Here is a 26,751-nt window from a genome sequence, read left to right as displayed (position 1 = left end):
ATCCGGCCAAAAAAAATTTTTTTAAGAAATTTCCCATTTTTCGAAAAAAAGGAAAGGGGTTACATCATTAAAATTTACGAAAATCGGCCAAAAATTCGCATTTTAAATGGAGTATGCAGCTTTGTTAACCTGCTAAAAACTAGCATGGGAACGCTTTCCGAATTGAAATTGATGCATTTTTGGCTAAGTTATGAGATTTTTACATTTTGATTTGTCCAAAAAATATTCATATAAAAATATAGTTAATATCCCTCAAATATGGTATTGCACCTTCAGTCAGAAGCTGAAAACTAAGTGAAGGAGTCATTTCCGACCCTATAAATCATATATATTCTTGATCAGCGTCAACAGGGGAATATTTCAAGCTATATCCGGCTAAGAAAATTTTTTTTTCAGAAATTTCCCATTTTTCGAAAAAAAGGAAAGGGGTTACATCATTAAAATTTACGAAAATCGGCCAAAAATTCGCATTTTAAATGGAGTATGCAGTTTTGTTTACCTGCTAAAAACTAGCATGGGAACGCTTTCCGAATTGAAATTAATGCCTTTTTGGCTAAGTTATGAGATTTTTACATTTTGATTTGTCCAAAAAATATTCATATAAAAATATAGTTAATATCGGTTAAAAATGGTATTGCACCTTCAGTCAGAAGCTGAAAACTAAGTGAAGGAGTCATTTCCGACCCTATAAATCATATATATTCTTGATCAGCATCAACAGCCGAATCGTTCAAGCTATATCCGGCCAAAAAAAATTTTTTAAGAAATTTCCCATTTTTCGAAAAAAAGGAAAGGGGTTACATCATTAAAATTTACGAAAATCGGCCAAAAATTCGCATTTTAAATGGAGTATGCAGCTTTGTTAACCTGCTAAAAACTAGCATGGGAACGCTTTCCGAATTGAAATTGATGCATTTTTGGCTAAGTTATGAGATTTTTACATTTTGATTTGTCCAAAAAATATTCATATAAAAATAAAGGTTAATACCCATTAAAAATGGTTTTGCACCTTCATTCAGAAGTTTAAAACTAAGTGAAGGAGTCATTTCCGACGCTATAAATCATAGGCAGCTTTGTTAACCTGGTAAAAATGAACATAGAAAAGCTTTCCGAATTGAAATTAATGCCTTTTTGGCTTAGTTATGAGATTTTTACACTTTGATTTGTCCAAAAAATATTCATATAAAAATAAAGTTAATATCGAATAAAAATGGTTTTGCACCTTCAGTCAGAAGTTTAAAACTAAGTGAAGGAGTCATTTCCGACCCTATAATTCACAGGCAGTTTTATTAACCTGGTAAAAATTAACATACAAAAGCTTTCCGAATTGAAATTAATGCCTTTTTGGCTTAGTTATGAGATTTTTACACTTTGATTTGTCCAAAAAATATTCAAGTAAAAATATAGATAATATCCAAAAAAAAATGGTTTTGCACCTTCAGTCAGAAGCTTAAAACTAAGTGAAGGAGTCATTTCCAACCGAAAAATTTTCGAAAATTTTTAGAAAATTGAGTAAATGTGTTTTTCTTAAAAAAGCGTCTTGAGATTCGCAGTTGATGCTGAGCAAGAATATATATGGTTTATAGGGTCGTAAATAAATAAATAATCTGCAAGAGTCAAAAATTGCTTTAAAAAAAGGTTTTTTTTGTTCAGATTTATTAAAATCCCATTAAATCAATATTAAATTCAACAATTATTATCTTTAAAGCATGGTGCTCCATAAATCCATTCATCTATTCTTATATCCCGCAGAGTTGCGACCGCAAATCCCCATCCAAGTTCCCATTATACTTCCCATGCCTCGACAATTGTTGTGGCAACGTTTAAAAATACATTAGTTCAACTGACCAGGGGCCAAGTTCAGTTGGGGGGGATATTGCCCAAGATGCCGAGGTCCTGGGACTGGGACTTCCCCTGCCCGATGTCCAGGAAAGTGAAAGATATCCCAGGCGAGTGACCGCAAATTTCTCTGGCCGGCTGTCCAGTTCGTCACAATGGAAATCCAATTTAATTTTACTGATTCTGCACTTTGCACAAATCGAAGTGCCCTGACCAAAATCTCATCGTTAAAGATGCGGTTGAGCCAAAACCGCAGGCTCTGCCGCAAAGGGGGTTGCATTTGGCAGGGGGGATTTCGGGGGTTAGAGTGCCTTTCCCCTCCCGCTTTCCCTAATGGCCAGACATGCATATAAAGCTGTGGATATAGTATCAGTCCAGGGCACATCTAATTATTGTTTACCGTGCTTAAACGCCGGGAAAATTGAATTGGAATCAACAAAAAAAATGCGACGAAAATCGAATTTGCGTCCGGAAGTTGGGTTTCCTTTCGTGGCTACCAGACCACGAGACCGAGACAGAGACAGACCAGAGAGGACAGCCCAGGACAGGACTCGGAGGACTCGCAGCCAGCAGTCAGGACAGGGCAACAAACAAATCCTCAAAGATTTCAGCTTAGCCCCGAGGCAATAAGCAGCAAGAGAAGCGTAAAGAAAAGACATGGCAAAGACACAGGTAAAGGAGATTGATGCAGTGACAAAAACTATATAAAAATAACGGGAAAATAATAGTAAGATAACTACATATAAAAATCTTGATAAGATACCGAACACCTTTGCATTATATAAATATTTATAAAGATTTTTTGTGCATATCAGTATTTCAATTTCTATTCTCCCTAAAATAAAGGACTTCTTTCAGTGCACCTAGAAGTTGAGAGGGAGGACAGCAGGTCGCTTTGGGTCTGGCAAGGTTAGGCCGGTTCACTAGACGTCAAGTCAATGTGGATTTGACATTTGATTTCAGACATTTGCCCGGCCCCAAAAACCTTTCACTTCCTTTGCTTTTCTCGACTCCAACTCAGAGTCCAACTACGAGTCCCGGGCAGCTCCTGTGGCGGTTCCCTTTTCGGCTGGGAAATGCAACTGACCAAAACCAAAGTCATCCAATTAGAAGAAAACACCGAACAGGAACACTGGCCCAAACAGCTGTCAGTTCGTCGAGCGCACATTTGCATTTCAAAATGCAAATTAAATTTCCCTCTCTCTCTCTTGTCCGGAATAAAAATTGGAGCTGAGGTCCTGCTCCTGCTCCTCGCACATCCTGTTAGCTGAAGGCTCAGATTTGTGTGCGTGGGAGGCGGACCCTGAAAGGCCTAGCAAATATTTACCTTATTAACAACGAGGACAGCCGCGAGCGGAGACAGACATCGAGTGGTCATGCCAACGCCAACGACGCCTCACGCAATTTATTTTGGGAAATTTATAAACACTGTTCAAAATATTGGAGTTCTTTATAATATTCCATATTTGCTTTAAAATTTCAAGGTATTTAAAAGATAAAAATGCATATCAATAAAATGTTTTTATATTTAATATGTCCTGCTCTTTGAAAGTAATTTAAAGATTTTTGCTTTGTTATTTTCATATTTTATTCTCTGTGCACATTTCCCCGCTTTTCATATTTTTTTACCTGGCGCCCAAGAGTATGCTAGCAACTGGCTGCCGAGCTGGAACTTATGCTAATGCCCCCCCGCCGCCGCTGGGTGTTAATTCAAATGACATTATTTAATGCCCAGCACACGCAACGTCGAGTGAAAAACACACTTGTAAGCCAAAAAGCGAAGCCAGTGCAAGTCGGATGTGTGAAAAGAAAGTGACTTTAATTAAACGTATGTGTTAAGTGGCCCCTCGCTGGCTTCGGCTTGCATAATTCAATCGAGCGCCACGAATTTCTACAATTGCGCAATGCCAAGCTTTTCATTCAGCTGAGTCACGTTTTTCCCCCGACGACAGCGGCATCAAAACTATCCATACCCATATGATATGACAATTAAATGGCCATCAAAGGAGGGCCTTAATCACGTATCCCCGAAGCTCTGACCGTGCAATAGGATAATCGAAAAATTCTCGTGTTCCATGTAATTTTACACGGCCAGGCCGAAATTTGCATATTTATTAAATTTTCTGATTGAATTTGATAAGGGAAGGGGGGCCAGAGAAACCTTCGATGTGCTCTGAGCTGATTTATTGATTGGAAATGGATGGGCTACAGTTTCCACCGGCAAAGTTCGGTTGCCTTTTACCGAATACTTGCGGTTTCATTAGCGAATACAGACATTTGCATTGATTTTCCAGAGCCTCGTGACTAAATTGGTTGTTAAAGCGAAAACATTAAATTAGTCAGCGAGTTGGAAGCCGGAAGACTGGAATTCCATTCCGCAAGTTTCGCTGTCACATAGTAAATGTCAAATTCGCAACTCTACGCTGGCATGTGTGTGTGTGTGTGTGTCATAAAATGGGAAAAGGACCTAAAATATGGAGTGTTTCCTGGGGGGGAAAAACGGTAGGGGAATGAATTCGCGCCACCGAAATAGAGGCAAGTTTTACGGCCAGACAGGAGATGAAAGATACAAATTAAACTTTTGCCAGCCAAGCGGAAAGCGACAGCCGCCAGAGTGGGGGAGTATCTGTATCTTGGCGTGCCAATCAAATGCTAGTTATTGTAGTTTTATAAACTTAAAGGAGGAAGTTCATTCAGGATTAAGTTTCCACTACAGGATTTAAGGTAACCACAAGGTTAAAGCTTAGGCGGAGATTAAAGGTAGAGATATATCCTTTTTTTTGGGTTAGTTTGCAAGGAGAACTTTAAACGGATATAACATTTACCAAAGAAGCACTAATCAAGAAAACTTGTTATATTTATATGTCTGTTAATCACCTAAATATTGTGTAGCTATACTAAGTTGTACATTACACTACTTCCACTTCCACTTCCAATTGAATTAATTACCATTTACATCTGAATATTAAACACATCATCACTGAAGACAGAGAGAGATATCCTCGAAATAACATTTCAAATTTCGCCCAGAGATAAACTTTGATTCAAAGCCCCAGTATGTACGTGTAATTTTCGTATCAAATTCGAGTGACGTTGATTTGGCCAAAATCCCCCCTTCTCCCCCACCACCCCATCTCTTTGGGCCATAATTCCTCATCATCGTGTTAGGCAAGTCGACACTTCAATTTGACAGTTTTATGAGCGTAAATGGTATTTTGTTAATGTAGTTGTCGCTTGTGGGCCACGCCCACATTTCAATGCCTTAAAGTGTCAATTACCAAGACGAAGCATCAGCCAATAACCCGTGTGTGTGCGAGTGTGTGTTAGCGGCATAAATAAATTATAAATTGCTTTGGGGCAACAACAAGAGCAATTGGTCTATTTACTCCGATTGCCGATTGCCGATTGCCGATTGTTGTTTTTCTATTTGTTGTCGATGTTTGCCGATGATTGTGTGTGCTTCCCATTTCTGTTGTTATTGTTGTGCTGGGTCCATCCCATCCCCCCCTTCTTGGCCAACACCACAGCCGTCACACCCCCCTTCCCACCCGCCTTGGCCTGCGTCGTCCGTTATCGTCAGTGAAAGAAAGAGAAAGTGCCTGGAGTCAGTTTTTTTTTCGGTATTTTTTCTTCTCTTATTTTGTGTGCCTTTTTTTTGTTGTTGTTCGAATTGTTTTCGATGTGTTGCCGATGCTGCAGGGGCAACAGAGATGAGAGCCAGCGGGAGGGGTGGAGGGGCTGCGGCCGAGAGGGGCAAAGAATGTCAATTTCTGGCCATAATGTGCCTCAGACTTTTGCTTTTCTTTGAAGCTGTAAAACAAGACTCTGGCCAACACACACACACACACACACACACACACACACACACACACACACAAAGCATGCGCTCACCTACATAGGCAGCTTTCCCTTCCTGTGCGAGAGCGGTATGGCGCTCTCTGTCGAATGCACTGAGAGAAAAGTGTATATGAAATTTAATTCCAATTTTCTTATTAAATTCAAAGTTAATAAGACCTTCCAGGGCATAAGAAAGTAGCAAGGCAAGTAAAGGAATCATGTCCGACCCTCTAAACCATATTGATTCTTGATCAGCATCAACAGCCGAATCGATCTATGGATGTTTTAAAGAAAATAATATTTTAACCAATTTTTGAAAATTTTAAAAGGGGTTACATCGTTAAAATTTTCAAAAATCGTCTATAAATGTTAATTATTTTACATTTTAAACTGAGTAACCTGCTAAAAACTAACATAGCAATGTTTTCCGAATGAAAGTTAATAATGTTTTGGCTAAGTTATGAACATTTTAAATTTTTGATTTGTTTAAAATGAGATTAATAATTATATACTTTAAGAATGAATATCTTAAAGGTCTTTTTGAGAGCATATTATGACATTTTGGTCAGCCAATAATTGCCTTATATCATATACATATGTATATCCCGATTCCCAATTCAAATACATTTTAAGAAAGCAATTTCTTAACCTATTTAAAATTAAGATAGAAAAACTTTCTGAATCGAAATGAATGCCTTTTACGACTTAGTTATGGTTTTTTGTTTTTCTCTGTGTGCCACCTGTCAGCTTCGAATAGGCCTTGGCCATCGGCCATTCGGCTATTGGCTGTTGGCTCTTGGCCCTGGCTGGAAAAGAAATAGAAGCCGCTAGCCAGAAAGTAAAAATAGGCATAAACAGCTCATTAGATACCATTTTAACGATCCCGGCGGACGACAACTTTTTCTTTCTCTGTCTGCGAGTCTCCGAGTCAATTTCAGACTCCGATTCCGATTTGGGTAGAACCAGCTTCATATGCATATCGGACTTTCGCTAATTGAAAGCCGGAGAGTTCCCTCTGCAGTCAGTCAGTCAGTCAGTCAGTTAGTCCCTCACTCATTCAGTCAGTCATTCATTGCACTGCGACACAATTAAGCCCAACCTCAAAAGCCAGGCTAAAAAATACGACAAAAAACCAACGTACAGCAACAGAAAAAAAGTGAGGCGGAATTGGAAAAAACTCTTCTTCGCGCACTTGGAGGTACAAATTTAGAAAACCTTTTGAGGGCACTTTCATTTACCATTTCTTGTTGCCGTTGATTTTGTTCGCTTGTATTGAAATTGCTTCGGTTGTCTTGGCTTTCGTTCGATGGATGGATGCGTTCGTCCATTGAATGCGAAATGAGCTGTGAGGCGGACAAAGGCGGTCGAGGAGGCACACGTAGAGAAAAAACTACAGTCTTTAGTAATTTGATAACCTATTTGTTATCTTTAGTTTGGAGAAGGAAATTGAGAGCTGGCCACAGGGGAAAATGAAAGTTAATTGTATGGAATTCTTCTTAAGGAAGTTTTATATTTCTTTTGCAAGTTTTGGGAATCAGACTTCTAATAATAACTTAATATATTTAGTTACTCTTAGTATTTATTAGTTAAATATTATTGTAATAAATATAAATTAAATTCGTTAATGTGTTGTTTCTTTCTTAGAGATCATTTAAAAAGATGTTGTACATTTTCAGGGTATTCTTATTTTAGTCAGAACACTGTCAAGGAATCGTTTCCTATAAACCATATATATTCTTGATCAGCATCATCGGCTGAATCTTTCTATTTCGATTTTTGGATTATTAAATGTTATATCTGGTTACATCGTTAAAATCTAAAAAAAAATTGGCAAAAAATTGAATTTTGTTGAATTGTAAACTGAATAAGCAGATTTGTTAACCTTGTAAAAAGTAACATAGGAACAATTTCCGAATTAAATTTAATGCTTGTTTGGTGTAGTTATCAGTTTTCAAACTTTAATTTGTCGAATAAAATTGTCATTAAAAAATATTGATAAATATGCGAATATTTTAAGCTCTGTCACATCCCAACCATTTTCACTCCCCCATTTTTTCTCAGTGCAGGAACTTAACGGTCAAGAGAGTTCGAGCTGAGTTGCCTATTGTGCGCTTGGTACGTGAATGAATTCATAAAAAAATAATAGAAATATAAAAACGAAAAACGAAACGAAACCAAAAGGCGGCGACAGTGCAGGGCGGCAGGAAAAATTGAATGTAATGCGCAAATGAAATTCAGCGGCGTCAAACGCAAATCCAAATACAAATCCCCACAATATCCATCGCTTTTCATTTGGCAGCGGCGTGCATATATACATATTTCGAATTCACTTTAAACCAAAAACAAAAAAAACCAAAACCACAAAACAAAAAAACCCTAAATTGCCCGCACGCATTTTGCATTTAATCAGCGCACGCACAGCGGCAACACCAATTGGCACAGAAGCAACTTCAGTGGCAGCAACAGCCAGTGGCAATATTAGCCACTAACTATAAGCTGCTTTTGAAAATCGATTAGTTGACAGCGCAAAGGGGGAAAGGGTACTTTTGCGGAGGGGCCTCCTCCATCACCATCATTTTATTGACAGTTGGCGCGTGTGAAAAGCGGCGTTTGGCCCCTCTCCTTCCAGCCACGCCCCCTCACAAAAAGTGCGATACTTGATTATTCCAAGCACATACAAACGCTTTCATGCATAATCTCACCTACAACAACAATTACACCAATGGCATGCATAAAAATCACAACACAACAACAACAACAAACACATTTATGGCAAACTACACCAACAACAAAGGCAAGAACAGCAGCAGGAAGGAAAAAAAAACCACACCAATTTCAACAACAATTAAAGACTTACACCAACACACGTCGCTGGCGGAAAAACAGAGAAAATTCGTGCCGCTTTGTTTCGTGTGCTCATGAAAAGCTCGAAAGAAAAGCGAAATTTCGGTTGAGACAGCGACAAAACGTTGGTAATCAAATAATTTCATGCCTTTAATTGTCGACGGAGCTTGGTTAGTAGTGAGGATAATTGGATTGCCCTGAATGAACGTCGACGAGCAATAATGAGCCTTAAATGAACAATGTACGTGGGCGGAGTTCGCTGGGTTGGTTGCAGGTATTACCGCGTTAATAAGGAGTTTCATGGCTAAGAACGGTGAATGGTAAACGCTGAAAATGGTAATTAGTGGTAAACTGATAAGAGTTAAAGCGAAGGAGTATTGTCAGAAAGGTGCAAGGAGTTCTCCAGGAAAATGGGAAAATTAAGTAGATTAAATCCGAAGTTTTACATTTGGGAAATCATAAATATTTGAATGAGCTATTTTTGTTTTTTATTAAACAATATATGTAATAATTATACTCCCTATTTCCCAATTTAGAGGGGAAATTCCCTCCTTGCTCTTTCCAAATTAAAACTTAATAAGAAAAACATTTAAGCACTTGACGTGCATTATTAATTGCCAAGTGTCTAGTGCTAAATAGGCGATGGGAAACTCTCAATTAGAGCTGCCAATCGCTGTTAAAGATTTTCAACAGGCGGTGGAAAACTAAAACACTTGGAAAACTAAATGGCAGAACAACGAAACAGCAACAAAAAGTACCGACACAACGACAACAACAAGTGCAACCAAAAATTAATAAACCGGAAAAACTTTTAGCACTCCCCCGCCGCGCCACTCACATAAGCCAAAGTCTAGCAAGTTGGCCAGAAATTAATTAGTCAAATGGAGCAGGAAAATAGCCCCCTCCCCCCTTAAGGTCCCTTGGTTAACTGAAATATTTAAGAGAAGAAGGATTTTGATTAGACCTCAGGGAGGTGGGGTGTGTTAGATGCCAAGTGTTGATGTGATTGTTTTCCCTTTTTCGGGTTTTGGAAACTACGAGTCTTCTTTGGCCACCTGGTCGACCCCAAAACCGAACAAATGTCAGAGTGTATTAAGCCATTAAAATGTTAAATTATATGGTTTTTGAACTTGCCTCGACTCAGCTCGGCTCGACTTGTCTTCCCCCCCTAAGAAATAGTTAAAGTTTGGCCAAGCGCAGAGTGTTGTTTGTTGCCTTGAAATGAAAGTTTTCTGTGCATTGTGTTCAGTGAGCACAGCTTTGTTTTTGTTTTTTTCTTTCAGATTTTTTCTGTATATTTTTCAGATTTTTTCTTTTTTTTTTTTTTGGCACATTACATAAAATTTCGTAACATTCTGCGGCACGATGGCAAAAGTCTCTCTAAGCGTCTGCAGTCTCGGTTTCGGTTTCTGTCTTTCGGCATTGAGCTAAGTTGGATGGCTAAGTTTAAGAAAACTCCACTGACCTGTTAACAGAAATGCTGTGCAGAGACTTACTATACACAGGGGGAAAATAATGGGTTCCCTTGGGGAGAACAATTGAATATTTCTTTTAAAGATAAATCAATTAAAGAATAATAAAAGGGTGTTTGCAAAAGACTTGACTGTTGGTATTAGGTTTAAATTAACCAGAACTTGTTTCTAAATATTATACCATTTTTATATCATTCTTTACTCTCATTAATACTATAATTATCAGACTGGTTTAACGTTTCATGCTTAATTTATTACTTAAAAGGTATGAAGGTAACAACCTCAGATGGTAACTAGTTTAAAAACCCTTAAATACCCTTAGTTTTATTCTTCATTTACATTTCTGGTATCCCTTTTCAACCATCCCGACTCTCTGCCTTCAAAGTAGTCCCAAATTTCTCCGCGTGCACTCCAAACAGCCAGTTAAGTTGGCTCAAATCGACTCCAGTTGGCCAATAGCAGCAACAACTTGCGAAGAAAGTTATAGACAGCTCTACACTACAGTAAAAACAACTTTTGCCCAAGAAGAAGCAGCGGCGGAGGCCATAAACGAGTAGAACACGTTTTACTGTTGGAACCGCCGCTGCCTCGGCCGACGTCGAAGTCTCTGCCGCTGTTGCCGCCGCTGCCAGCGTTGACTGAATTTTCCCGAGTTTTGTGGGAAAGCTTTGACTTTGAGTGCCAGTGCAGTGACTGTCAATTTTCCTCGTCCCGGACATTGAAAATGAAATGCCAGTCAGGGCGGCGAATCGAATTAATTGCACCTCAATCTATCATCGGATGTATTTCCATCAAAAGTATTTACACTCTTTTTCCAACCGCTGACGCCCCGCTGCGATTTCACTTTGAAGAAGCAGAAAATTAGCACTTGAGGAATGCCTTTTATTATTTGTATTTTGTTGTTGTTGGTTTTTATTTTTATGTTATTTTTTACCCACATACGCGTATGTAAATGCGTGAATATATATGGGCTTCTATATATGCATAATATGCCCGGATCGGATCGGGACCGAGGCGGCAGAATGCGGAATGGGGTTAGGGTGCGGAACGATGACTGAATAAAATCAATATAGCGCCATATAGCACTCCGTGATTCGCAACTCCAGATAGCAAAAAAAAAATACTTGTGGTGCTAAATCGTAGAGAAGAAACGAGGAAGTCATTGGCTGGAATTTTATTTAACTACAAAAATAAACAAACTTTTACTACAAAAAATAAAGAAAATGCTGATTAATTTGAGATAATTCTTTATGCCATTTAAAAATGTACAGAAGAGATAGTTTTAAGCTTTGATTCAAAATATAAACAATATTTATTTTATAAATCTAGATATTCACCTACTATTGCACCAAAGTTGACACAAAAATCTCATCTGCATTTAAATGAAGAATTCGTCATTATTATACTAACATATATTCATAGTTTAACAACCCCTTTGCCTATATATTTCTTTAAAATTTAGCTGTACTAAAAAGTCACATCTTAATAGCTAAATTCGTTATACTGAAATATATTCTATACACCCTAAAACTGTATTTGGTAACAAAAACTTTTCATATATCAATAATATTTCTATAAATTTATTTACAATTTAGAGAGTTTCATGTTTCCAGGAAATATTACTTAGAAATCATAACAAGTCTCCTACTAAAAATGAGTCATAAGAAATGAATCATTGAGAAATGTGATTAAACTAACAAAGTAGAGTTCATCTTCCAAATTCCAAGAGATTTTAATTATAGAATATTTGTACTAATTAAAAGTTGTACAATCCAAGTTCATTAAACACTAAAAACCAATAAAATACATTAAATTTCTTTTATGTAGGTTCTCTTAATCATGTTTAGATTGATTTTAAATTGAATTTAAATAGATAACCATTACCAGACTGCGTTCTATTTAGAGCTGCCATAAAAGACGGACTGCCCTGCCATCAACGAGACCCGCCCGTGCTGGATCTTCGATCTGGGGATCTTAGATCATAACTCACCGGAGCCGGGAGTTGCCATTGGAGTGGAGTGGCTGACAAGCCGCTAACTGTTAGAGCTGGCCGCTGCTCAGTGTGCCAAATACTTTCCCAGACCCGACCGGACAGCCCAGCCCAGCCCGGCTCAGCTCAGCTCAGCTCAAATTAATTGAGGAATCGGGCTCAGAGAGCCAGCGAGGGAAAGAGCACTCCCTGAGCGCGCTTCGGCTCTTGGCCAAGTTGTAAGTTGTAAGGCAGTTGGTAAGCTGGTAAGCGGAGCTGCCTGCCAGCGATCAGTTGCAGACGGTCAGTCGAGCGAGACAGTTGAGTGCGCGGCGGTGCTGGAAAAGCGAGAACTGAATTCGAAAATCCGAAAGCTGCAGAGCCAAGCTCAGGCCAGAATCAACAATCCACACAATCGACTCGAATCGAATCGCCAGAAAAAACAGGTAAAGAGCGGCAGTAACAAAAAAGAAAGTCAAGTCTCACCGTCCCCAAGAATCAGGGGGGCCTCGAACCCCAGCCCGAAGCTCAAAGCCCACTGAAAACTCAAAACCATCCCAGAAGCGATCCCCCAGCGACAGTCTTCAGCGGCAACTCGAGGAGATCGGTCGAAACTATAAAGTTAAATCCACTTGATATCGGTTGTTATCGGTTCTGTGCCACAATCAGTGCTCGATTGTTAGTCAAGGTTAGCCTTTGGATTATAAAATTAATACGGATAAATCTGTGTGACAGCGGAGAGGATTATACACCCATTTAAATCGGTTCAGTGCCTTGATTTTCCCATTTTTAATTGTCAATCCTGGAAAATGGCTTTTACCAGAAGGACTATGTTGCTTCATTTATATTTTATATATTTTATAAATGGATGTGCCCTTGTGAAATATTTTATGCAGTTCGAGTATTCAGCTAGCTCTAAATATTTTCCAGAATACAAAAGATGCTTCCTTAAGTTAATTAATTTCCGAATGCTAATTTGTAGAGTAATATCGCTTGAAATCTATTCAAGTTTAGTAGCTTCAAGTGTTAGATTTCCATTCACTAATAGCTAAGTTTAACATTTCATTTGAAGCCACAGCAACTTGTGAAATCTAACAATTTATAAAGAGTGTCTTAGCCTTGCTTCAAATACAAAAGCCTAGGGGAATTCTCTGGTAATTTATATATAAAATCAGCATATATGCATTAAAGTTCACTAGACTGTTATTAATTTCTGCGAAAACTTTACAGTCATCTGAGCAGCTGTGCTAAGCCTCAAAGGATTATCATCGATTCAGTTGTGTGAAAATATGAGTGTTCTCACCTACTTCTTAAAGTCAAGTCTGGCATTGGACTAAAAAAAAAGAAAAAACAGTGTGAAAGTGTAGAGGATTACCAGCGATTTCGATCTGTTCCATTTAACCCAGCACAGTTTTATATTTATTTTTTGTTTCTGTGGGAAATCTAAGCGTTTGCATGCATAGTTTTCCCCAGTTTCCCCACTTTCCTCGGTGGTGATGGGAGGGAGGAAAAAAATAAAACGAGCCATAAAGCCCAGCCTTGGAATGGCCAGAACGTCTTGGGCAAGAACTTTTAATTGATTTTCAACTGCGGAAGGCAACTTGTACCCGGAGTCGGACTCTTAACTGGCCGGGTCATAAATTGTATCTGCGGCAATTTAGGGCCAAGTACAATACAGTTTTTCCCCCATCCACAGTCCCTTTTTCCTGGCCATTTCTCTCTCTCTTTCTCTGGTTTTTATGCCCCGCTCCATTTTCACATGTGCTGCTGCTGCTGCTGATGTTGTTTGGGGCTCTGCGGTCAGCAGACCAAACCGAAACTATAGTATGTTCAGATCCAAAGCGGACCAAGTTGAGTAATCATCTCTCATGGCTCTCAGGTTTCTTCTGCCCAGCTGACCCACATTCGAGCGACTTGAAGCAGTTAATTTAAGTGTTTCCTGGCCAGCTCCAGCCTCGGCACCATCGGAATCAGCCAAGTTATAGTTTACACTGTTTACACTGGCCAACAGCAGCAGCAGCAGCACTTTGCTGCCAAAACAAAACACACTCAATGCGCGTGTTTAGGGGGGTTTTTCTTTTTTTTTCAAGGGGACGAAACTTGCAGCAAGGACAAGCTATTAACAGACCAAAGTCTGCCACGAAATTCGAGTGGCTCCATTTCGTTGTACACTTTTTCTTTCTTATTTTATATATTTTTTTTCTCTCGGTTGTTTGTGGACCAAGTTTCAAGTTTATGCAGCTTGTCAGTCAGCGGAGGAAAATGCGGGGAATCCCCTGGCCGGCCCAAGCTGCCAGCTTGTTCCGCCAGGTGGCGCTGACGCGACGATAACAAAGTCCTAATTCAACTGACGTGCGAATGCATGCGAAAAAGAAATGCTTCGAGGGGCAGAGCTAAACACGAAAAACACAGGGCAGAACGACTTGCAACTTTTGCGTAAAGAGTGCACTATGAAAACTTCTCAATTTCCTTTTCGAAATTGTATAATTTTGAGCCAGGTTTAGAGAGGTTTTGGTAACAAAAGGTTCAAGAATTCATTTCAAAATCATCGTTTTTGTTAATTTCTGAAATGGGAAGTTCCTTATTTACTTAGGTAATATTTATGTTCCTTAAAAATACAATATTCCGATATTTAGACAATATATTTATTGCTTATTTTCTCACTCTGCATACTCTTCAAAAAAAAGAAACATTCCTTCTCTTTAAGAAACACTTCTCTATTCTCTGTCGTTTTTCTCTGATTTACAAACCCTCTCGACTCAAAAAAATCTCTTAGCTGCAGCTGCGCCCAGAAAAACGCTTACTGGAAAATTTACAGAGGGGGGCGTGGCCGTTGAGGCGGCACGTGTAAAGCTTATTTTTCCACACCACCTCGTGGTCCATTGTCTTGGAAAATTAACTGCAACGCAGCTGCAAAGACAAGGCTTCGCAAACATATGAGACAAACTCGCACAAAGAAGGATCCCAGAGCCTGGGATGAAATCAGGTGAACATGGGTGTGGTTCCAAGGGGGGGCGTTGGGGTTCTCTATGCAAATCCCGTCTGCACGTGGCCTTTTGTGGGTGCCTGCATATTTATTGATATGACGCTGATATGACAATGCGGATAGCAAGCGTTGGCCAGGAGCTGAGCTTCCGGGGAAGGCGGCAAGGGAGGAGTACGTCGCCACATCAAGTGGCAGCTGCCTCGCCTCAGGCAAACGCCTTCAATAGCTTCACCCGACGCCTCCTCCGATCTCAGACGCTCCCCTGAGTGGAGCTTAAGTAATTTTTGCTGGCTGTGTGACGTGCAAGTGCACAGCAAACACGACCCAAATGCACAGTAAATAATTTTTGGGAAGAATTTAAGGGGATTTTAAAAGTTGTTTCTAGATAGGAGGTTGTACTTGAATATTATATAGACTTTTAGCAATTTTTGTTAATAAATAAATAGTAAAAGCTGTTCAGCAACTATAAAATAATTCAGAAAAATCACTTAATTGCTTCCTAAATAGTTATTTAAACACTCTGTTTGGGAATATAAGAATTCCTCTTAATTTTCATATATACACCACCTTTTCTTCTCACTCTCCTTTAGTTATTTGTTATTTTATAACCCCAACTTGTTGCTTTCAGTGCATCGAACCCAGTATCTTCCCCATCAGCATCACGCACATGAATATTAATGTAGAATGCACACACGGTTAGCTGCGTTTTTCTATGGGGGCATTAAAATATTGTATAGTGGGAGCAGCGTTCCATATGAGTTAGTTCCTACAATAGACTAGGAAGAACCAGAAGCTGAAGAAGACTTGCCGAAGGCAAAAAACTTCATCCCGACTCACTTGCTCTCCTTGTGTCCCACGCTTGTCAGAAGTTTTGCATTGCATTGTTGGCTGCCCTTCAGTTTTTGCCCTTCAACCCTTCAAGCCATCAACCCTTCCACCAAAACTCTATGAGTCTCCCGCCCCAAGCTTTTCTTGCGGCATGACGCGTGAAATGCTCCGGGTTTCGGTGAGAAAAATGGTAGATAAAAGTGCATTGTGGCGGGAGGAGGATATAAGAGGCGAGGGGTGTGAAAAGTAAATGAAATTTCCTCAAGACTTCAATAGGCAGGAGTTTAAAAGTACTTCGAAACAGAAGGACGCATCTAAGCGTGGGAAAATCAAGTAGAAAAAGAAAGTTTCTACAGTGGGTTTAGAAGGAGAGCTGCATTTAGTAAATATTTTTCAAATGGATTGTATTGATACCCCAGAATTGTTTAAGAGAATATTTATAACCTTTCCAACTAAATAAGCTCGTAATTATCTTGTATAATAAAATATACAAGTTGGAAAGATAGTTTCAATATCTAGTCAGCATCTCTGCTATTTATTATTTGTAGCACCGAAAATTGTATGCTCAAAGCAAACATTTAAGCTTCTTGAAAAAGATTCATTATGTTCCTAAGACTTTTGTAAACAAATCTCTTTAAGAGTTTCATATTCTGTCCGTGTAATTAACACCCACTGTTCCTGAGACTGTTCTGCTTAGGCAGGTGATATGTCGTCTTATTTATGCCCAAGAACTCAGCAACCTCACCATCATGCCATCCCAGAGTCTCCAAGGTATTTGCCTGGAGGAGCAAGCCAACGGTATTTAATAAACACCGTTCGGTAGCTGCTCTGCTTTCCGTGAAACTTTTAATTAAGCGGAGAGACGGTGCGATGCTCTGGTTGCTTCTACCTGCTGGCTGTCTTCCACTTCGCGGAACTTGAGACATTGAAAGGCCATAAAACAGCGACTTGACGGCTTATCAAAACCGAGCCCTAAAGCCTGAACCCAAAATCCACTCAATGTCGCTGCAGCTGTGTTGTGTTGCTGATGCTGCTGCTGCTGCTGTTGCTGCTGTTGCTGCTGCTGCTGCAGTTGGCCAGTGGGTCACTGGGTTTTCACTTTGCTTTATGGCCACTTTGCCGTTTGCTTATCAGCGTCGGACTTGATTTCCAGAAAGCGCTTTGCTCATTTTTCACTAAGCGGCCACGCAGCAGCAGCAGCAACAGTTGCGTTGCTGTTGCTGCCTCGGTTGACGTCGAAGTCGCTTTCACTGAGCCCGCAGCAGCCGCACTTGACACTGCGACAATAACAGCAACAGCAACAACAGCAGCAGCAACAGCAACAATAGCAACAGCAGCAGCAACAACGGCAACAATTGCTGCGGTTGTTTGCTATTGCCGGTGGCTGTTGGTCGTGCTGATTGTCATGGCTAAAAAGCCACCAGCAATGGAAACAACAGCAACAGCAAGGCAGCAACAATGATTGCTGTCGCGGATTAGACTCAAACGAATTTGGGAATACTCTGCCCAAGAAGAATATTGAAAAATAATGAAAGAAACAACGTGCTAGATAATTAGTATAGAATTAAATACTCTTCTTTGTGACTTCCCCAACTCCTTATAATCTTAAAAAAAATGTTAGAGTATGACCTCTGAAAGCTGCCTTGTGAGCGATAGAAAAAAATATAAGATATACGATTTTTCTGAAAATTCAAGTCTCTTCCAAGAACATTTTTCCCCTGACTCCTTGAAGAGAGAGTAAATCTTGCTCATCGCTTTACCTTCACCTGCCACTGTGGCGCCTGCAGCTGTCCAAAAAGGTGTTGTTGCTGTTGCTCAGGTTGCTGCTGCTGCCGCTGATGTTGCTGCTGCTGCTGCTGCTGTTGGTGGTGTTGCTGCAAATGTTGCTGGAGTTGCTGTATGTCAAGTGCCAGCAAACTGGACATGTGAACACCCCGCCGGCGGCTGCTGTGAGGCGCAGCTCAAAAACATGTTTACACTCGCACTCTCAAACGAGCGGCACTCCTTTGTCTGCTTTCTTTAGTGGCTGGCTGGCTTATTGACCGAACAACAACAACTGCTGACCGATGATTGTGTACCACTAAATGTGTAATTTTCCCCAATTGTGAAAAAAAGAAAGTGATTGCACAGAGAAAAAATAAATGACGATACAAAAGGCTAAGGTTTCATAGGAATAACAAGAGATTTCGTGACATTAAAGGACTTTTAAGCTCTTGGGAGCTATGAATGTTGAATGATAAGAAGAAAAATGCTTTATCTTTGAACACCAAGTCTAAGATCTAATATTTCTAATGGTATTTAGCATATTCCATAGGAAATATATCCATATAATAATAAAATTTCACAATTTCTGTACAACTACTAAAGAAACACTAAACTTCACTCCCTTTTCAGATCTAACAGAATGAAGTTTGTGATTTTGCTGTGCGTGCTGAGCGCGTTGCTGCTGCAAATCGAGGCGTCTCCCCTGCAGCGTCTTTCGAGAAGCGAGCGAGCGGTGTCCCGCCAGCAGACGGTAAACAATGAGGTGGCTCCGGCGGTGGCTCCCGCTGACGATGATGAGGACGATGACGATGACGAGGACGATGATGATGAACCCGATCTGGGAGATCTGATCGATGATGATGATGGTAGGTTTAGCGATACGATCGATTTGTAGATCACTGAATGCACCAGGCAGCACTCACCACCAGCACCACTGTAAACTGTTTGAACTGTTTGATCCACTGAACTGTATGAACCACTGAACCACTGAACCACTGAGCAATATGCAAAGCGCACCCAGCCAAACATGATATTTGTCCTGCTTTTATTAACCAACATTTTTTGTGACTCTCCCCCGTGTGGTCCCTTCTCCTTGGGTAACAAAGTTCTTTTGATTTCGGGACTTTCAGATGATGACGAGGAGGAGGACGACGATGATGAGGAGGAGGATGACACGCCCCAGGGACAGGCAGCCCCGGCGGCCACTGCCAGCGATGACGATGAGGAGGATGATGATGATGATGACTATCTGGACAGGCTGTTCGATGACATCCTGGGAGGTTAGTAAAGATCCAAGCGAGTGGAATACCTAATACCTAATACCACCGCCTTCATCTTTTCAGATGACGAAGATGAGGATGACGATGACGAGGTTGCTCCCGCCGCCAGTGCCCAGCAGAGCTCGGTGGCCGCTTCTCCCGCCCAGACCCTGGATGAAGTTGCTCCCGCCGCCGCCTCCTCGGTGAGCTCCGGCATCTCCGATGGCGTTGATCTGCCCGCCGAGTCCGGCAATGCAGCTGAGCCCGTGGCCGCCGGAAATGCCGCCGATGAGTCCATTTCCGTTGCCGTGGCTCCCGCTGCGGCTGCCAGCAGCAGCAACAATAACGAAGGTGAACAAAATGTTTTTTACGATGAAGACGCACTTGTAGATGGTGTTAGTGGTGGCACAACTAGTTTAAGTAGCACCCTTGCAATTGACGAACAACAGAAACAAACGAACAAGCTGCTGCAGCAGCAGCCACTGCAACAACTGCAACTGCAACATGCAACATCATCTCAGCATGCGACAGCAACAACAGTCACCAAGAACACTCTAACCAACAACCAGAATAACATCATTAATAACAATAATAATCTGGTGACCGGTGCAGCGACCTTGGGGCCACTTGCAACACCAGGTGTTGCAGGCGTTGCTCCGGGGATTGTTGCACCTGGCGCCGCCGACATTGACAACAACAACATCAACGACGAGGACGAGGACGACGAGTATGATGATGACGAGGACGAGGACGATGATGATGATGATATTGATGATGGAGTCGATGAAATTGGTGATATTACAGGTATCGCCGGCGATGATGACGAGGAGGCCGATGATGATGATGACGACGACGACGATGACATCATTGGCGATGACATCATCGAGGCCCGCCAAGCACGTGAGTCCAAATCGAAGTCGGAAACGGCGACGAAAGAAACCAAGGCCAAGAAATCAACAAGTCCCTCCAAGAAGGCCAAAAAAGAGCTGAAGCATTAACCAAACATTAAATTGCTGAACAACAATCAAACAACAACAGAAACCTGAACAACACACAACCAGAAAAGAACAACAACCTAAAGACAGGGACACCCACAACAGCAACAAAGAATGACGAGAAGCCCCGAAAAAAATCTAAAAAAAAAAAAACAAGAACCAAGAAAGGAAAGCGAATTTTCTAGACATTTTTCACTCGTAAATGGGGCAGGACGCGATCCGGACTTTTGCAATCTTTGCCTGCACTGACTATCCTTCCCCCACTACCCCTCGCTACCCTATAATTTATTACAAAACAAAAACAAAAAAGCAACTGAGTTAAGTAAATACGTTTATGCATACCCTAGATCCTTAGGGGATGCTATTTATCGAGAGTTTGGTGCTAGTCAAACTATCTGCAAAACAACAACTGCACAATTTTCCCCCCAAAAAAGAAAAACACCCGAATTTCCCACTCCCCAACGCACAATTGTTGAGTCATTTACGCACGGACTGTTTCACACGACAAAAAAAAGAAAACAGCAACTATAAAGCACCAGAGGAACATGCAACATGCAACACATATTGCAGTTGCAGCAGCAACATGTTTAATGCCCAAGCACAATTTTGTTGAATTTCCCGAGCAAAACAAATAAGAACACAAAGAAGATGATGATAAAGAAGATGGCGCAGAAGAAGAGGATGAGAAGAAGGAAGATGTAAACTGAGAAGAAGCAGAGAGCAAGAGAAGAACCGCTAGAAGAAAGATACCGAAAAGAAAGAAAGTCTTCCCTTGCTCTCCTTCTCGCTCACAACACATCCACATACATATCTGTCTCTCTCCCACACACACCCCCTCTTTATACACACATTTAGCTAAATTGATGTAACACCAACAACAACAACAACAGCAAATTAAGAATTGTTCACTTAGTGTAATTTATTTATTTCCTAGTTGTAATCTCCCAAATTTATTTATTTGTGTAATTAAAACGATCAGATTCGGAATAATGTATCATGATGTAATACTCTCCCTCTATCTCTCTCTCTATTTATATGTATCTATGTCTGTCTCTCTCATGCACTCACACACACGCAAGCACACACGCATTTAAGCACTATCGCTCTCTTGCTTTCACACATTTGGCTTACAATTGAACATTGGAAAACAAAACAATGTAAATGTAAAATGTTTGGCTCTCTCTTTCTGTCTTTTTTTTCGGCTCGCATAATTTTCCAAACGTAAATAACGCAAATTTTGTAAAAAAAAAAAAAAAACAATATATTAAACTCACAAAGAATTGTAGCTAAAAGTTGAACGCTTGAAAGGCAGCGCAAAATTTCACAAATGAACAAACAAACAATGAAAGAAAATCTAGAGAATTGTTAAACTTTGCGTTTTAGGTCATTTAATTTGTAATTTATTATTTATTTATTTATTTATTTATTTATTATTTATTGTAAAAAGAAAACAAAACAAACAAAGCAAGATGACGAAGAACAAACCACAAAACCAACACGAAAACTTTGCTTAAATAAATTTGCGAAATGAAATAAGCTGTGCGATGTTTTTAATGGATTCTGTGGATATGGGAAAATATTGTCTCTCACTATCCGTAGCATACTTTCAAGCGTCACCTTAGGCCAGGTATTGGGTCTGTCTCTCTGTACTCCTTTCCTCTATGTCTATCTCTGTCCCTCCGCACACACACACACACACACTCGCTCTCTCTCACCCAACCATCATTAGCAGCTTCTGTCATTAATGTAATGCCCGTGCTATCTCCACGGTACATCATCCATCCGAAGACGTAACATTCGCTCTAATTAGTTGCCAAATCCAGCTCTTATCCGTAGTGTAATTGTGCATTTTTTAATTCCTCCCCTTGCTCCCCCATCGACGATTATCTATTTTAGAATATGCCGCTTTAAATTTACAATTTTTACTTCAATTAACGGCCACGGGAAAAAGGGCAAAATGCTAAAACTGAACCCGATACCGGGCGTGGGCGAGAACTGCTTGGGCGTGGGCGTGGGCGTGGAGTACTTAAGGGGGCGTGGGGGAGCGACATGCAAAAAGTACATTAGTACCTCATCACGTCCCACGGCGGTCGAGTGTGAGATTATATCCGCTTGCGGAGACAGTGACCCACAGAAGGAATGTGAGGAGGGAAGGGCGATGGGTCACCGCGATAAGCAGGAGACAAGGATTAGGTCCTGGGGGTTAGGTTGGGGGAATCCCCGCACATAATGTCACACTGACACCCTAGGAAATGAATTATTTCTGGGGTTAAGTGACCGCTAACTAAGGGTTTTCCGACATTTTTAGGACTTTGTGGAAAGTTAGTTCTAATTAGGGGTCTAGTCTGAGAACAACACAAATTAAATTTAAATTTAGAAAACTTCAAAATAATTATAAACTTTCTCTAGGTACTATTTTCTGACACATAAATATAGAGAGGTTTAATTATAGAGACATGCTGCTATTAATAATTTAAGAGGTAGACACTAGCTGCCACAAGTTTCTCTTTATTGGTTTGACCAGTGATTAACACAGGTTTACTATTCTGGGCAATATAATCTATTTATAATTAAACCAATAAAAAACAAGTGCTGTCAAATACAAAGGGTCAGACCTATTAAGCGTTTTTCAAGCTTAAAATTAAAATACAACATACATAGTTAAATATTTTTTGTGTAAGGTTTTTTACTTAACCTATAGAATTAAGTCTTTAATGAGTAGCATTTTGATATTATTTCTCAACTATTAATTAATTCTTGCAGCAATTCCCTCTTCCTTTCAAGTTAAAGCCTTATTAAAATATGATTATATCTTCATGCTGCTCAAATCAATATTTAATAATTATTTTGCGATATTAAAAAGCGACAACAAACCACTTAATTATCAAATGATTAAGCACCCCATTAATTAACACTAAAGTTTCAATGATTTATGATAGGGAAAGTGCTGTAAATTGCTTCGCTTCGTCGGGGTTGTGGGACTGATATTAATGCACGAATCCTGTGAACACACTGACCTGCATGTTGTTGGAAAGAGTCCTTGATGTCAGAAATCCTTTTTTACATTATTTGCTAAACCCTGCCACAGAGACACACACACACTGCCTCACACACGCACCGAATAATCACTGGGTTTTGTATGTGAGTGTGTTGTGGTCAAGAGAAACACACACACTATGCCACACACACCCTCACTGAATGTAATTAGAGGTGGAAAACAAAGCGAATGCCTGTGGAAAAGTCTCTCAAACACCCACATTCACTCACTCACTAAAGGGAAAGCCACAATGTCCGCCCACCGCCCCTCTCCTTTTTCCCTGGCCTCGTATTGAACTTTTATTGTGTTCAGCTCAACCGAACTAATGTGAACATTTTCCCGCCTCCCCTCGGCCTCATCCCTCCCTTCGACCCGTCCTGCAGGTGACCTGAAGAACAACGTCATCGACATGTCCTCGGATGCCTTCCAGAGTCGTCACAATCACTTCATCGATGCCATCTTCTCCAGGATCAATCGCATTGTGTCTGATAACTTTGATCCCTTCGTGGTCCGTCTGGCAGGACGATCGGCCTCAACCGCAGGTGTCAAGGATAGCTTCAGGGAGGATAAAACCAACAGCAAGATGGGTGGTCACAGGAAGGTGTAAGTACAACCAATTCTTTTTATTTTTTAATATTTGTTAATTAGAGCAATGGCAATGCTTTGGGAAAGCTTATGTTTTATTGGCAAAACAAATTTAAGGATCAGCTTACATTTTTATACAAAATGCTTTGTTATCCACAAATATATGGAAAAGGACAGGGGCTCTTAAGGTATATGTACTGTTTGCAAAAATATATTAAACTGGAATTCGATTTTAGAACAATACGAAATTAAAAGATTAAGTTTGCAAAATTTGATTGCTGGGAGCTGAAGCCTTATATGTCCTTGAGACTGTAATAATAAAAATCTAGGAAAATTCCAAACGTTTTCAGGCAATTCTGTATTGCTTGTGTAGACGTTACAGCTGCCCGAGTCGGCAGGCAATACAAGGTGAGGTAACCACCAGGAGAATATCTCAGGAAAAAGGCCCAATAAAGCTTAAACTGTAAACTATTATTAAGTTGCATGGATGTAAATAAATAAAGACAGTCAATAGTCGAATAAATATATTGTATACACATAAGTAAAATGATGAATTTCTGTATTCTGAAACTAAAATACGTTATTTTGCAAGCTAACAGTAAGAAACTCTATAGATCTCTAAGTATTTTCTAAGCTCTCTAACCCTATACTCTGTGGTAAGTGTATATAAATCTAGTTTCGAGTGAAAAACTCATTTTTAAAGCATTGGCAAGTTTCACTAAACTCAACTTCAGGCATTCTGACTGGCTATTGAACTTAAATTTCGCCCCCACATTTTGCAGGAAGAACACGCACTCGGAGCCTCGTGCCAGTGGCAGCAATCAGGAGAAGGCCGCACAGGAGGCTGCGGTGAAGCTGCAGGAGCAATTGACGCAATTACAGTCCGAGCTGGCCATCAAAGCCGTGGAAAAGAAGCCCAGCGAATCGCAGGACTCTCCTGCCACTGCCGCCGGTTCGCAGCCAGCGAAGGCGGAAACGCGCACGGTCTCTCGACCAAAATCTGGTCAAAAGAAGTCCTCGTCGGCCAACAGCAACCAGAATAAACACAACAGCACGAAAAAGGCGTCTGGCCTGAAATCTGGTAACTACAATCAGCCGGCGGGGTCCTCGAAGGCGGGTGCCGAGGTGGAGAAGCTGCAGAAGGCCGAGGGTAGCCTCTCGGGATTGGCCTCCCTGAAGCGAGTGGGCAATGTGAAGGTGATCACCGATGCTGAGGGACGCAACTCCACAATCAAAGCCAAGTTCACGCTGGGACCTCTGATCCTGCGCGTGCAAAAGTCCTTCAAGAAGGGCAGCGTGAGGAGCGTAAAGAGTGCCACCGCAAGGACCAACGAGATGATCGGACGCATCAAGTTCAGTGTGCTGGACGATCGGGCCACCCTGATGTCCATCAAGGTGCAGCAGCCCAAGCAGGTGAGTCCTGGTCCATCCTTTGACCAATTAACCTTTTGACATCCTGGAGTGACATTCGGTCTGTTCCCAGGTGGAGGTGGAGAGCAAGGACAATCACGACCGCACCCGCGAGTTTGTGTGGCGACGCACGCCCAAAATCGCCAAATTGGTCAACGAAAAGCTGAAATTGGCAGCCGAATCTCTCTTTGCCCCCCAGGGCGTTGAGGTTGTCAGGCTCTAATTTTTCGGGAAAAGTCTGCGAAGGAAGAGCCAACAGGATAAAGCCATTTCTCACTGCTCCGCTCAGCTATCCGTCTAGTGTAGTCTATGCGTAATTTTAAAGTCTAATTTATTTATTTATTTAACTTATTCATCTTTGGATCCATCTTATTTATCAACCCATCTATCGATAATAAATGCAACTCTGTCTATGCTAGATTCGGGTATAATTTTTTTTGGGGGAAATATTATTATAAAGCGAACCCAGAAACTAAATAGAAAATAATATAATAGAAGCCAAAAGCTTCTGTAAAGAAAATCTCTTTGTACACTGCTCTCTTTTATTTATCACATTTAAACCCATTTAATCTTGGTTATTTTAAGAACTTTTAATTCAATTTCAGCGAAACGATGATAAACTATTGAAAAATCGATTGATTCAACTCTGAGATACAAAATGTCCATGCAATTAAAATGGGTATCTATTTAAAAACATATATGTATATATATCTCTGTGGCTATCAGGAAACGCAAAATGTTTACTAACCGGTGTGAGTTTATATTTCAGATAAATCACTGCGTTTCATCCATCTCAATTTAGTTGGAAATTCGAAACGATTTGGTTTATTTACACGGCCATTGAACTATTTACCTTTTTGGCCAAGCCAACTCGGAGTAAAGTTTCAGCTAGCAGACAAATATTTTGGATTTCAGATAAAAGAATATGCGAAATCTGTTGAAAAATCTCCAGCTCAAGAATATATATTTATTGCAACAATGTATGTAGAGGGAACCACTTTGGCCCAAATTGGAGACCCTTGCCAAACCATTAAGCCCAGTTTAGATGGCAATTACCCTAGATCACCCGAAGGAAAATCAGACCCTGAAAGTGGCTAAAAATATTGTCCAATTCAGGGAAAGCTTTTCTCCCCGCTTTCGGTAAATAAAGGTGTGCAGCCATGTTGTTCCTGCTTGCCTGCTTTCCACCCGAATTTCCCCGCATTTCCACGTGTTTCTATGTCAGGTCGCTTGCAGTTTTCATTAATGCTGCAGCTGCAGCTGCAGGACGACCGAGAGCCTGTGGAACAGGATCCTTTACTCTCTCCGAACAAAGTAAATATGAGTGCGTTGTATATTGTGTTGGGTGTTGTGTGTCGTGTGTGTGTTGCAACCTAAGGCGGAAGGACATGCAATTTGTTGTTGTTTGCCTTTGTTGTTATACCAGCTATCAGTCCGTCCCCCTCTAGCTTTATAGCTCTCTCCCTCTTTCTCTCATCATGCATGCTGTTTGTTCTGTCTTGTCCTTGTCTGACGACGGTTGGAAAAGGACGAGGGACACGCCGCTGCTCTTTGTTGCACCTAAATTGACAACAATATCGTTTCATTTGCTCACTGAAGTGAACTCATCAGTGCCGGAGTCCTGCAGCCTGCTGTCCCCACACCCGTAAAGGACACTAAGCGAAATCTAGAGCTAAAATAAAATAGTTCTTAGGAGGAGCTATCCTTGTTTCCATTAACTAATGTACTATCTCCTCGTCTCTTAAACCTTTCAACTTCTTGGCAAATGAAATAACATAAATTAAACCTTGTTCTTATCATTTTTTCACAGTGCATCCACTACCCACACATTGGCACTTCATTTTTTGCCAGCTGCTGCTGCCGCTTGATTATATTGGCTCTTCGCAGCGAGGACAATGTGTTCCTACTCCAAGTTTAGTGGCTGCT

The 26,751-nt window shown here is 40.6% G+C and overlaps 1 protein-coding gene and 1 long non-coding RNA gene across 7 annotated transcripts in view; one reads left to right on the top strand and one right to left on the bottom strand.

The window, feature by feature from the left end:
* LOC110184786 (uncharacterized) overlaps window positions 1–26,751 on the bottom strand; it is a 99,509-nt gene that overhangs the window by 19,059 nt on the left and 53,699 nt on the right. The window lies entirely within an intron of this gene.
* ect (ectodermal) lies at window positions 12,196–25,241 on the top strand. Of its 5 annotated transcripts, none has more exons than XM_020953416.2 (8): window positions 12,227–12,407; window positions 18,170–18,405; window positions 18,670–18,819; window positions 18,883–19,149; window positions 19,603–19,698; window positions 23,214–23,433; window positions 24,198–24,828; window positions 24,899–25,241. In XM_020953416.2, the coding sequence occupies exons 2-8, from the start codon at window positions 18,180–18,182 to the stop codon at window positions 25,046–25,048; spliced, it is 1,740 nt and encodes a 579-aa protein (XP_020809075.2). In that variant the 5' UTR covers window positions 12,227–12,407; window positions 18,170–18,179; the 3' UTR covers window positions 25,049–25,241. The 5 variants fall into 5 exon arrangements, with proteins under 5 accessions (XP_086694850.1, XP_020809075.2, XP_086694849.1 ...); XM_086838721.1 differs by lacking the exon at window positions 12,227–12,407 and adding an exon at window positions 12,426–12,649; XM_086838723.1 differs by lacking the exons at window positions 24,198–24,828; window positions 24,899–25,241 and adding an exon at window positions 23,766–23,962 and having other exon boundaries at window positions 12,247–12,407.

This window comes from Drosophila serrata, unplaced genomic scaffold, assembly GCF_035046125.1.
Source record: "Drosophila serrata isolate PLE 108 unplaced genomic scaffold, ASM3504612v1 contig_359, whole genome shotgun sequence".
Classification (NCBI taxonomy): Eukaryota; Metazoa; Arthropoda; class Insecta; order Diptera; family Drosophilidae; genus Drosophila; species Drosophila serrata.
Note: the sequence above shows the minus strand (reverse complement) of the source record. Positions and strands in the feature narration are given on the sequence as shown.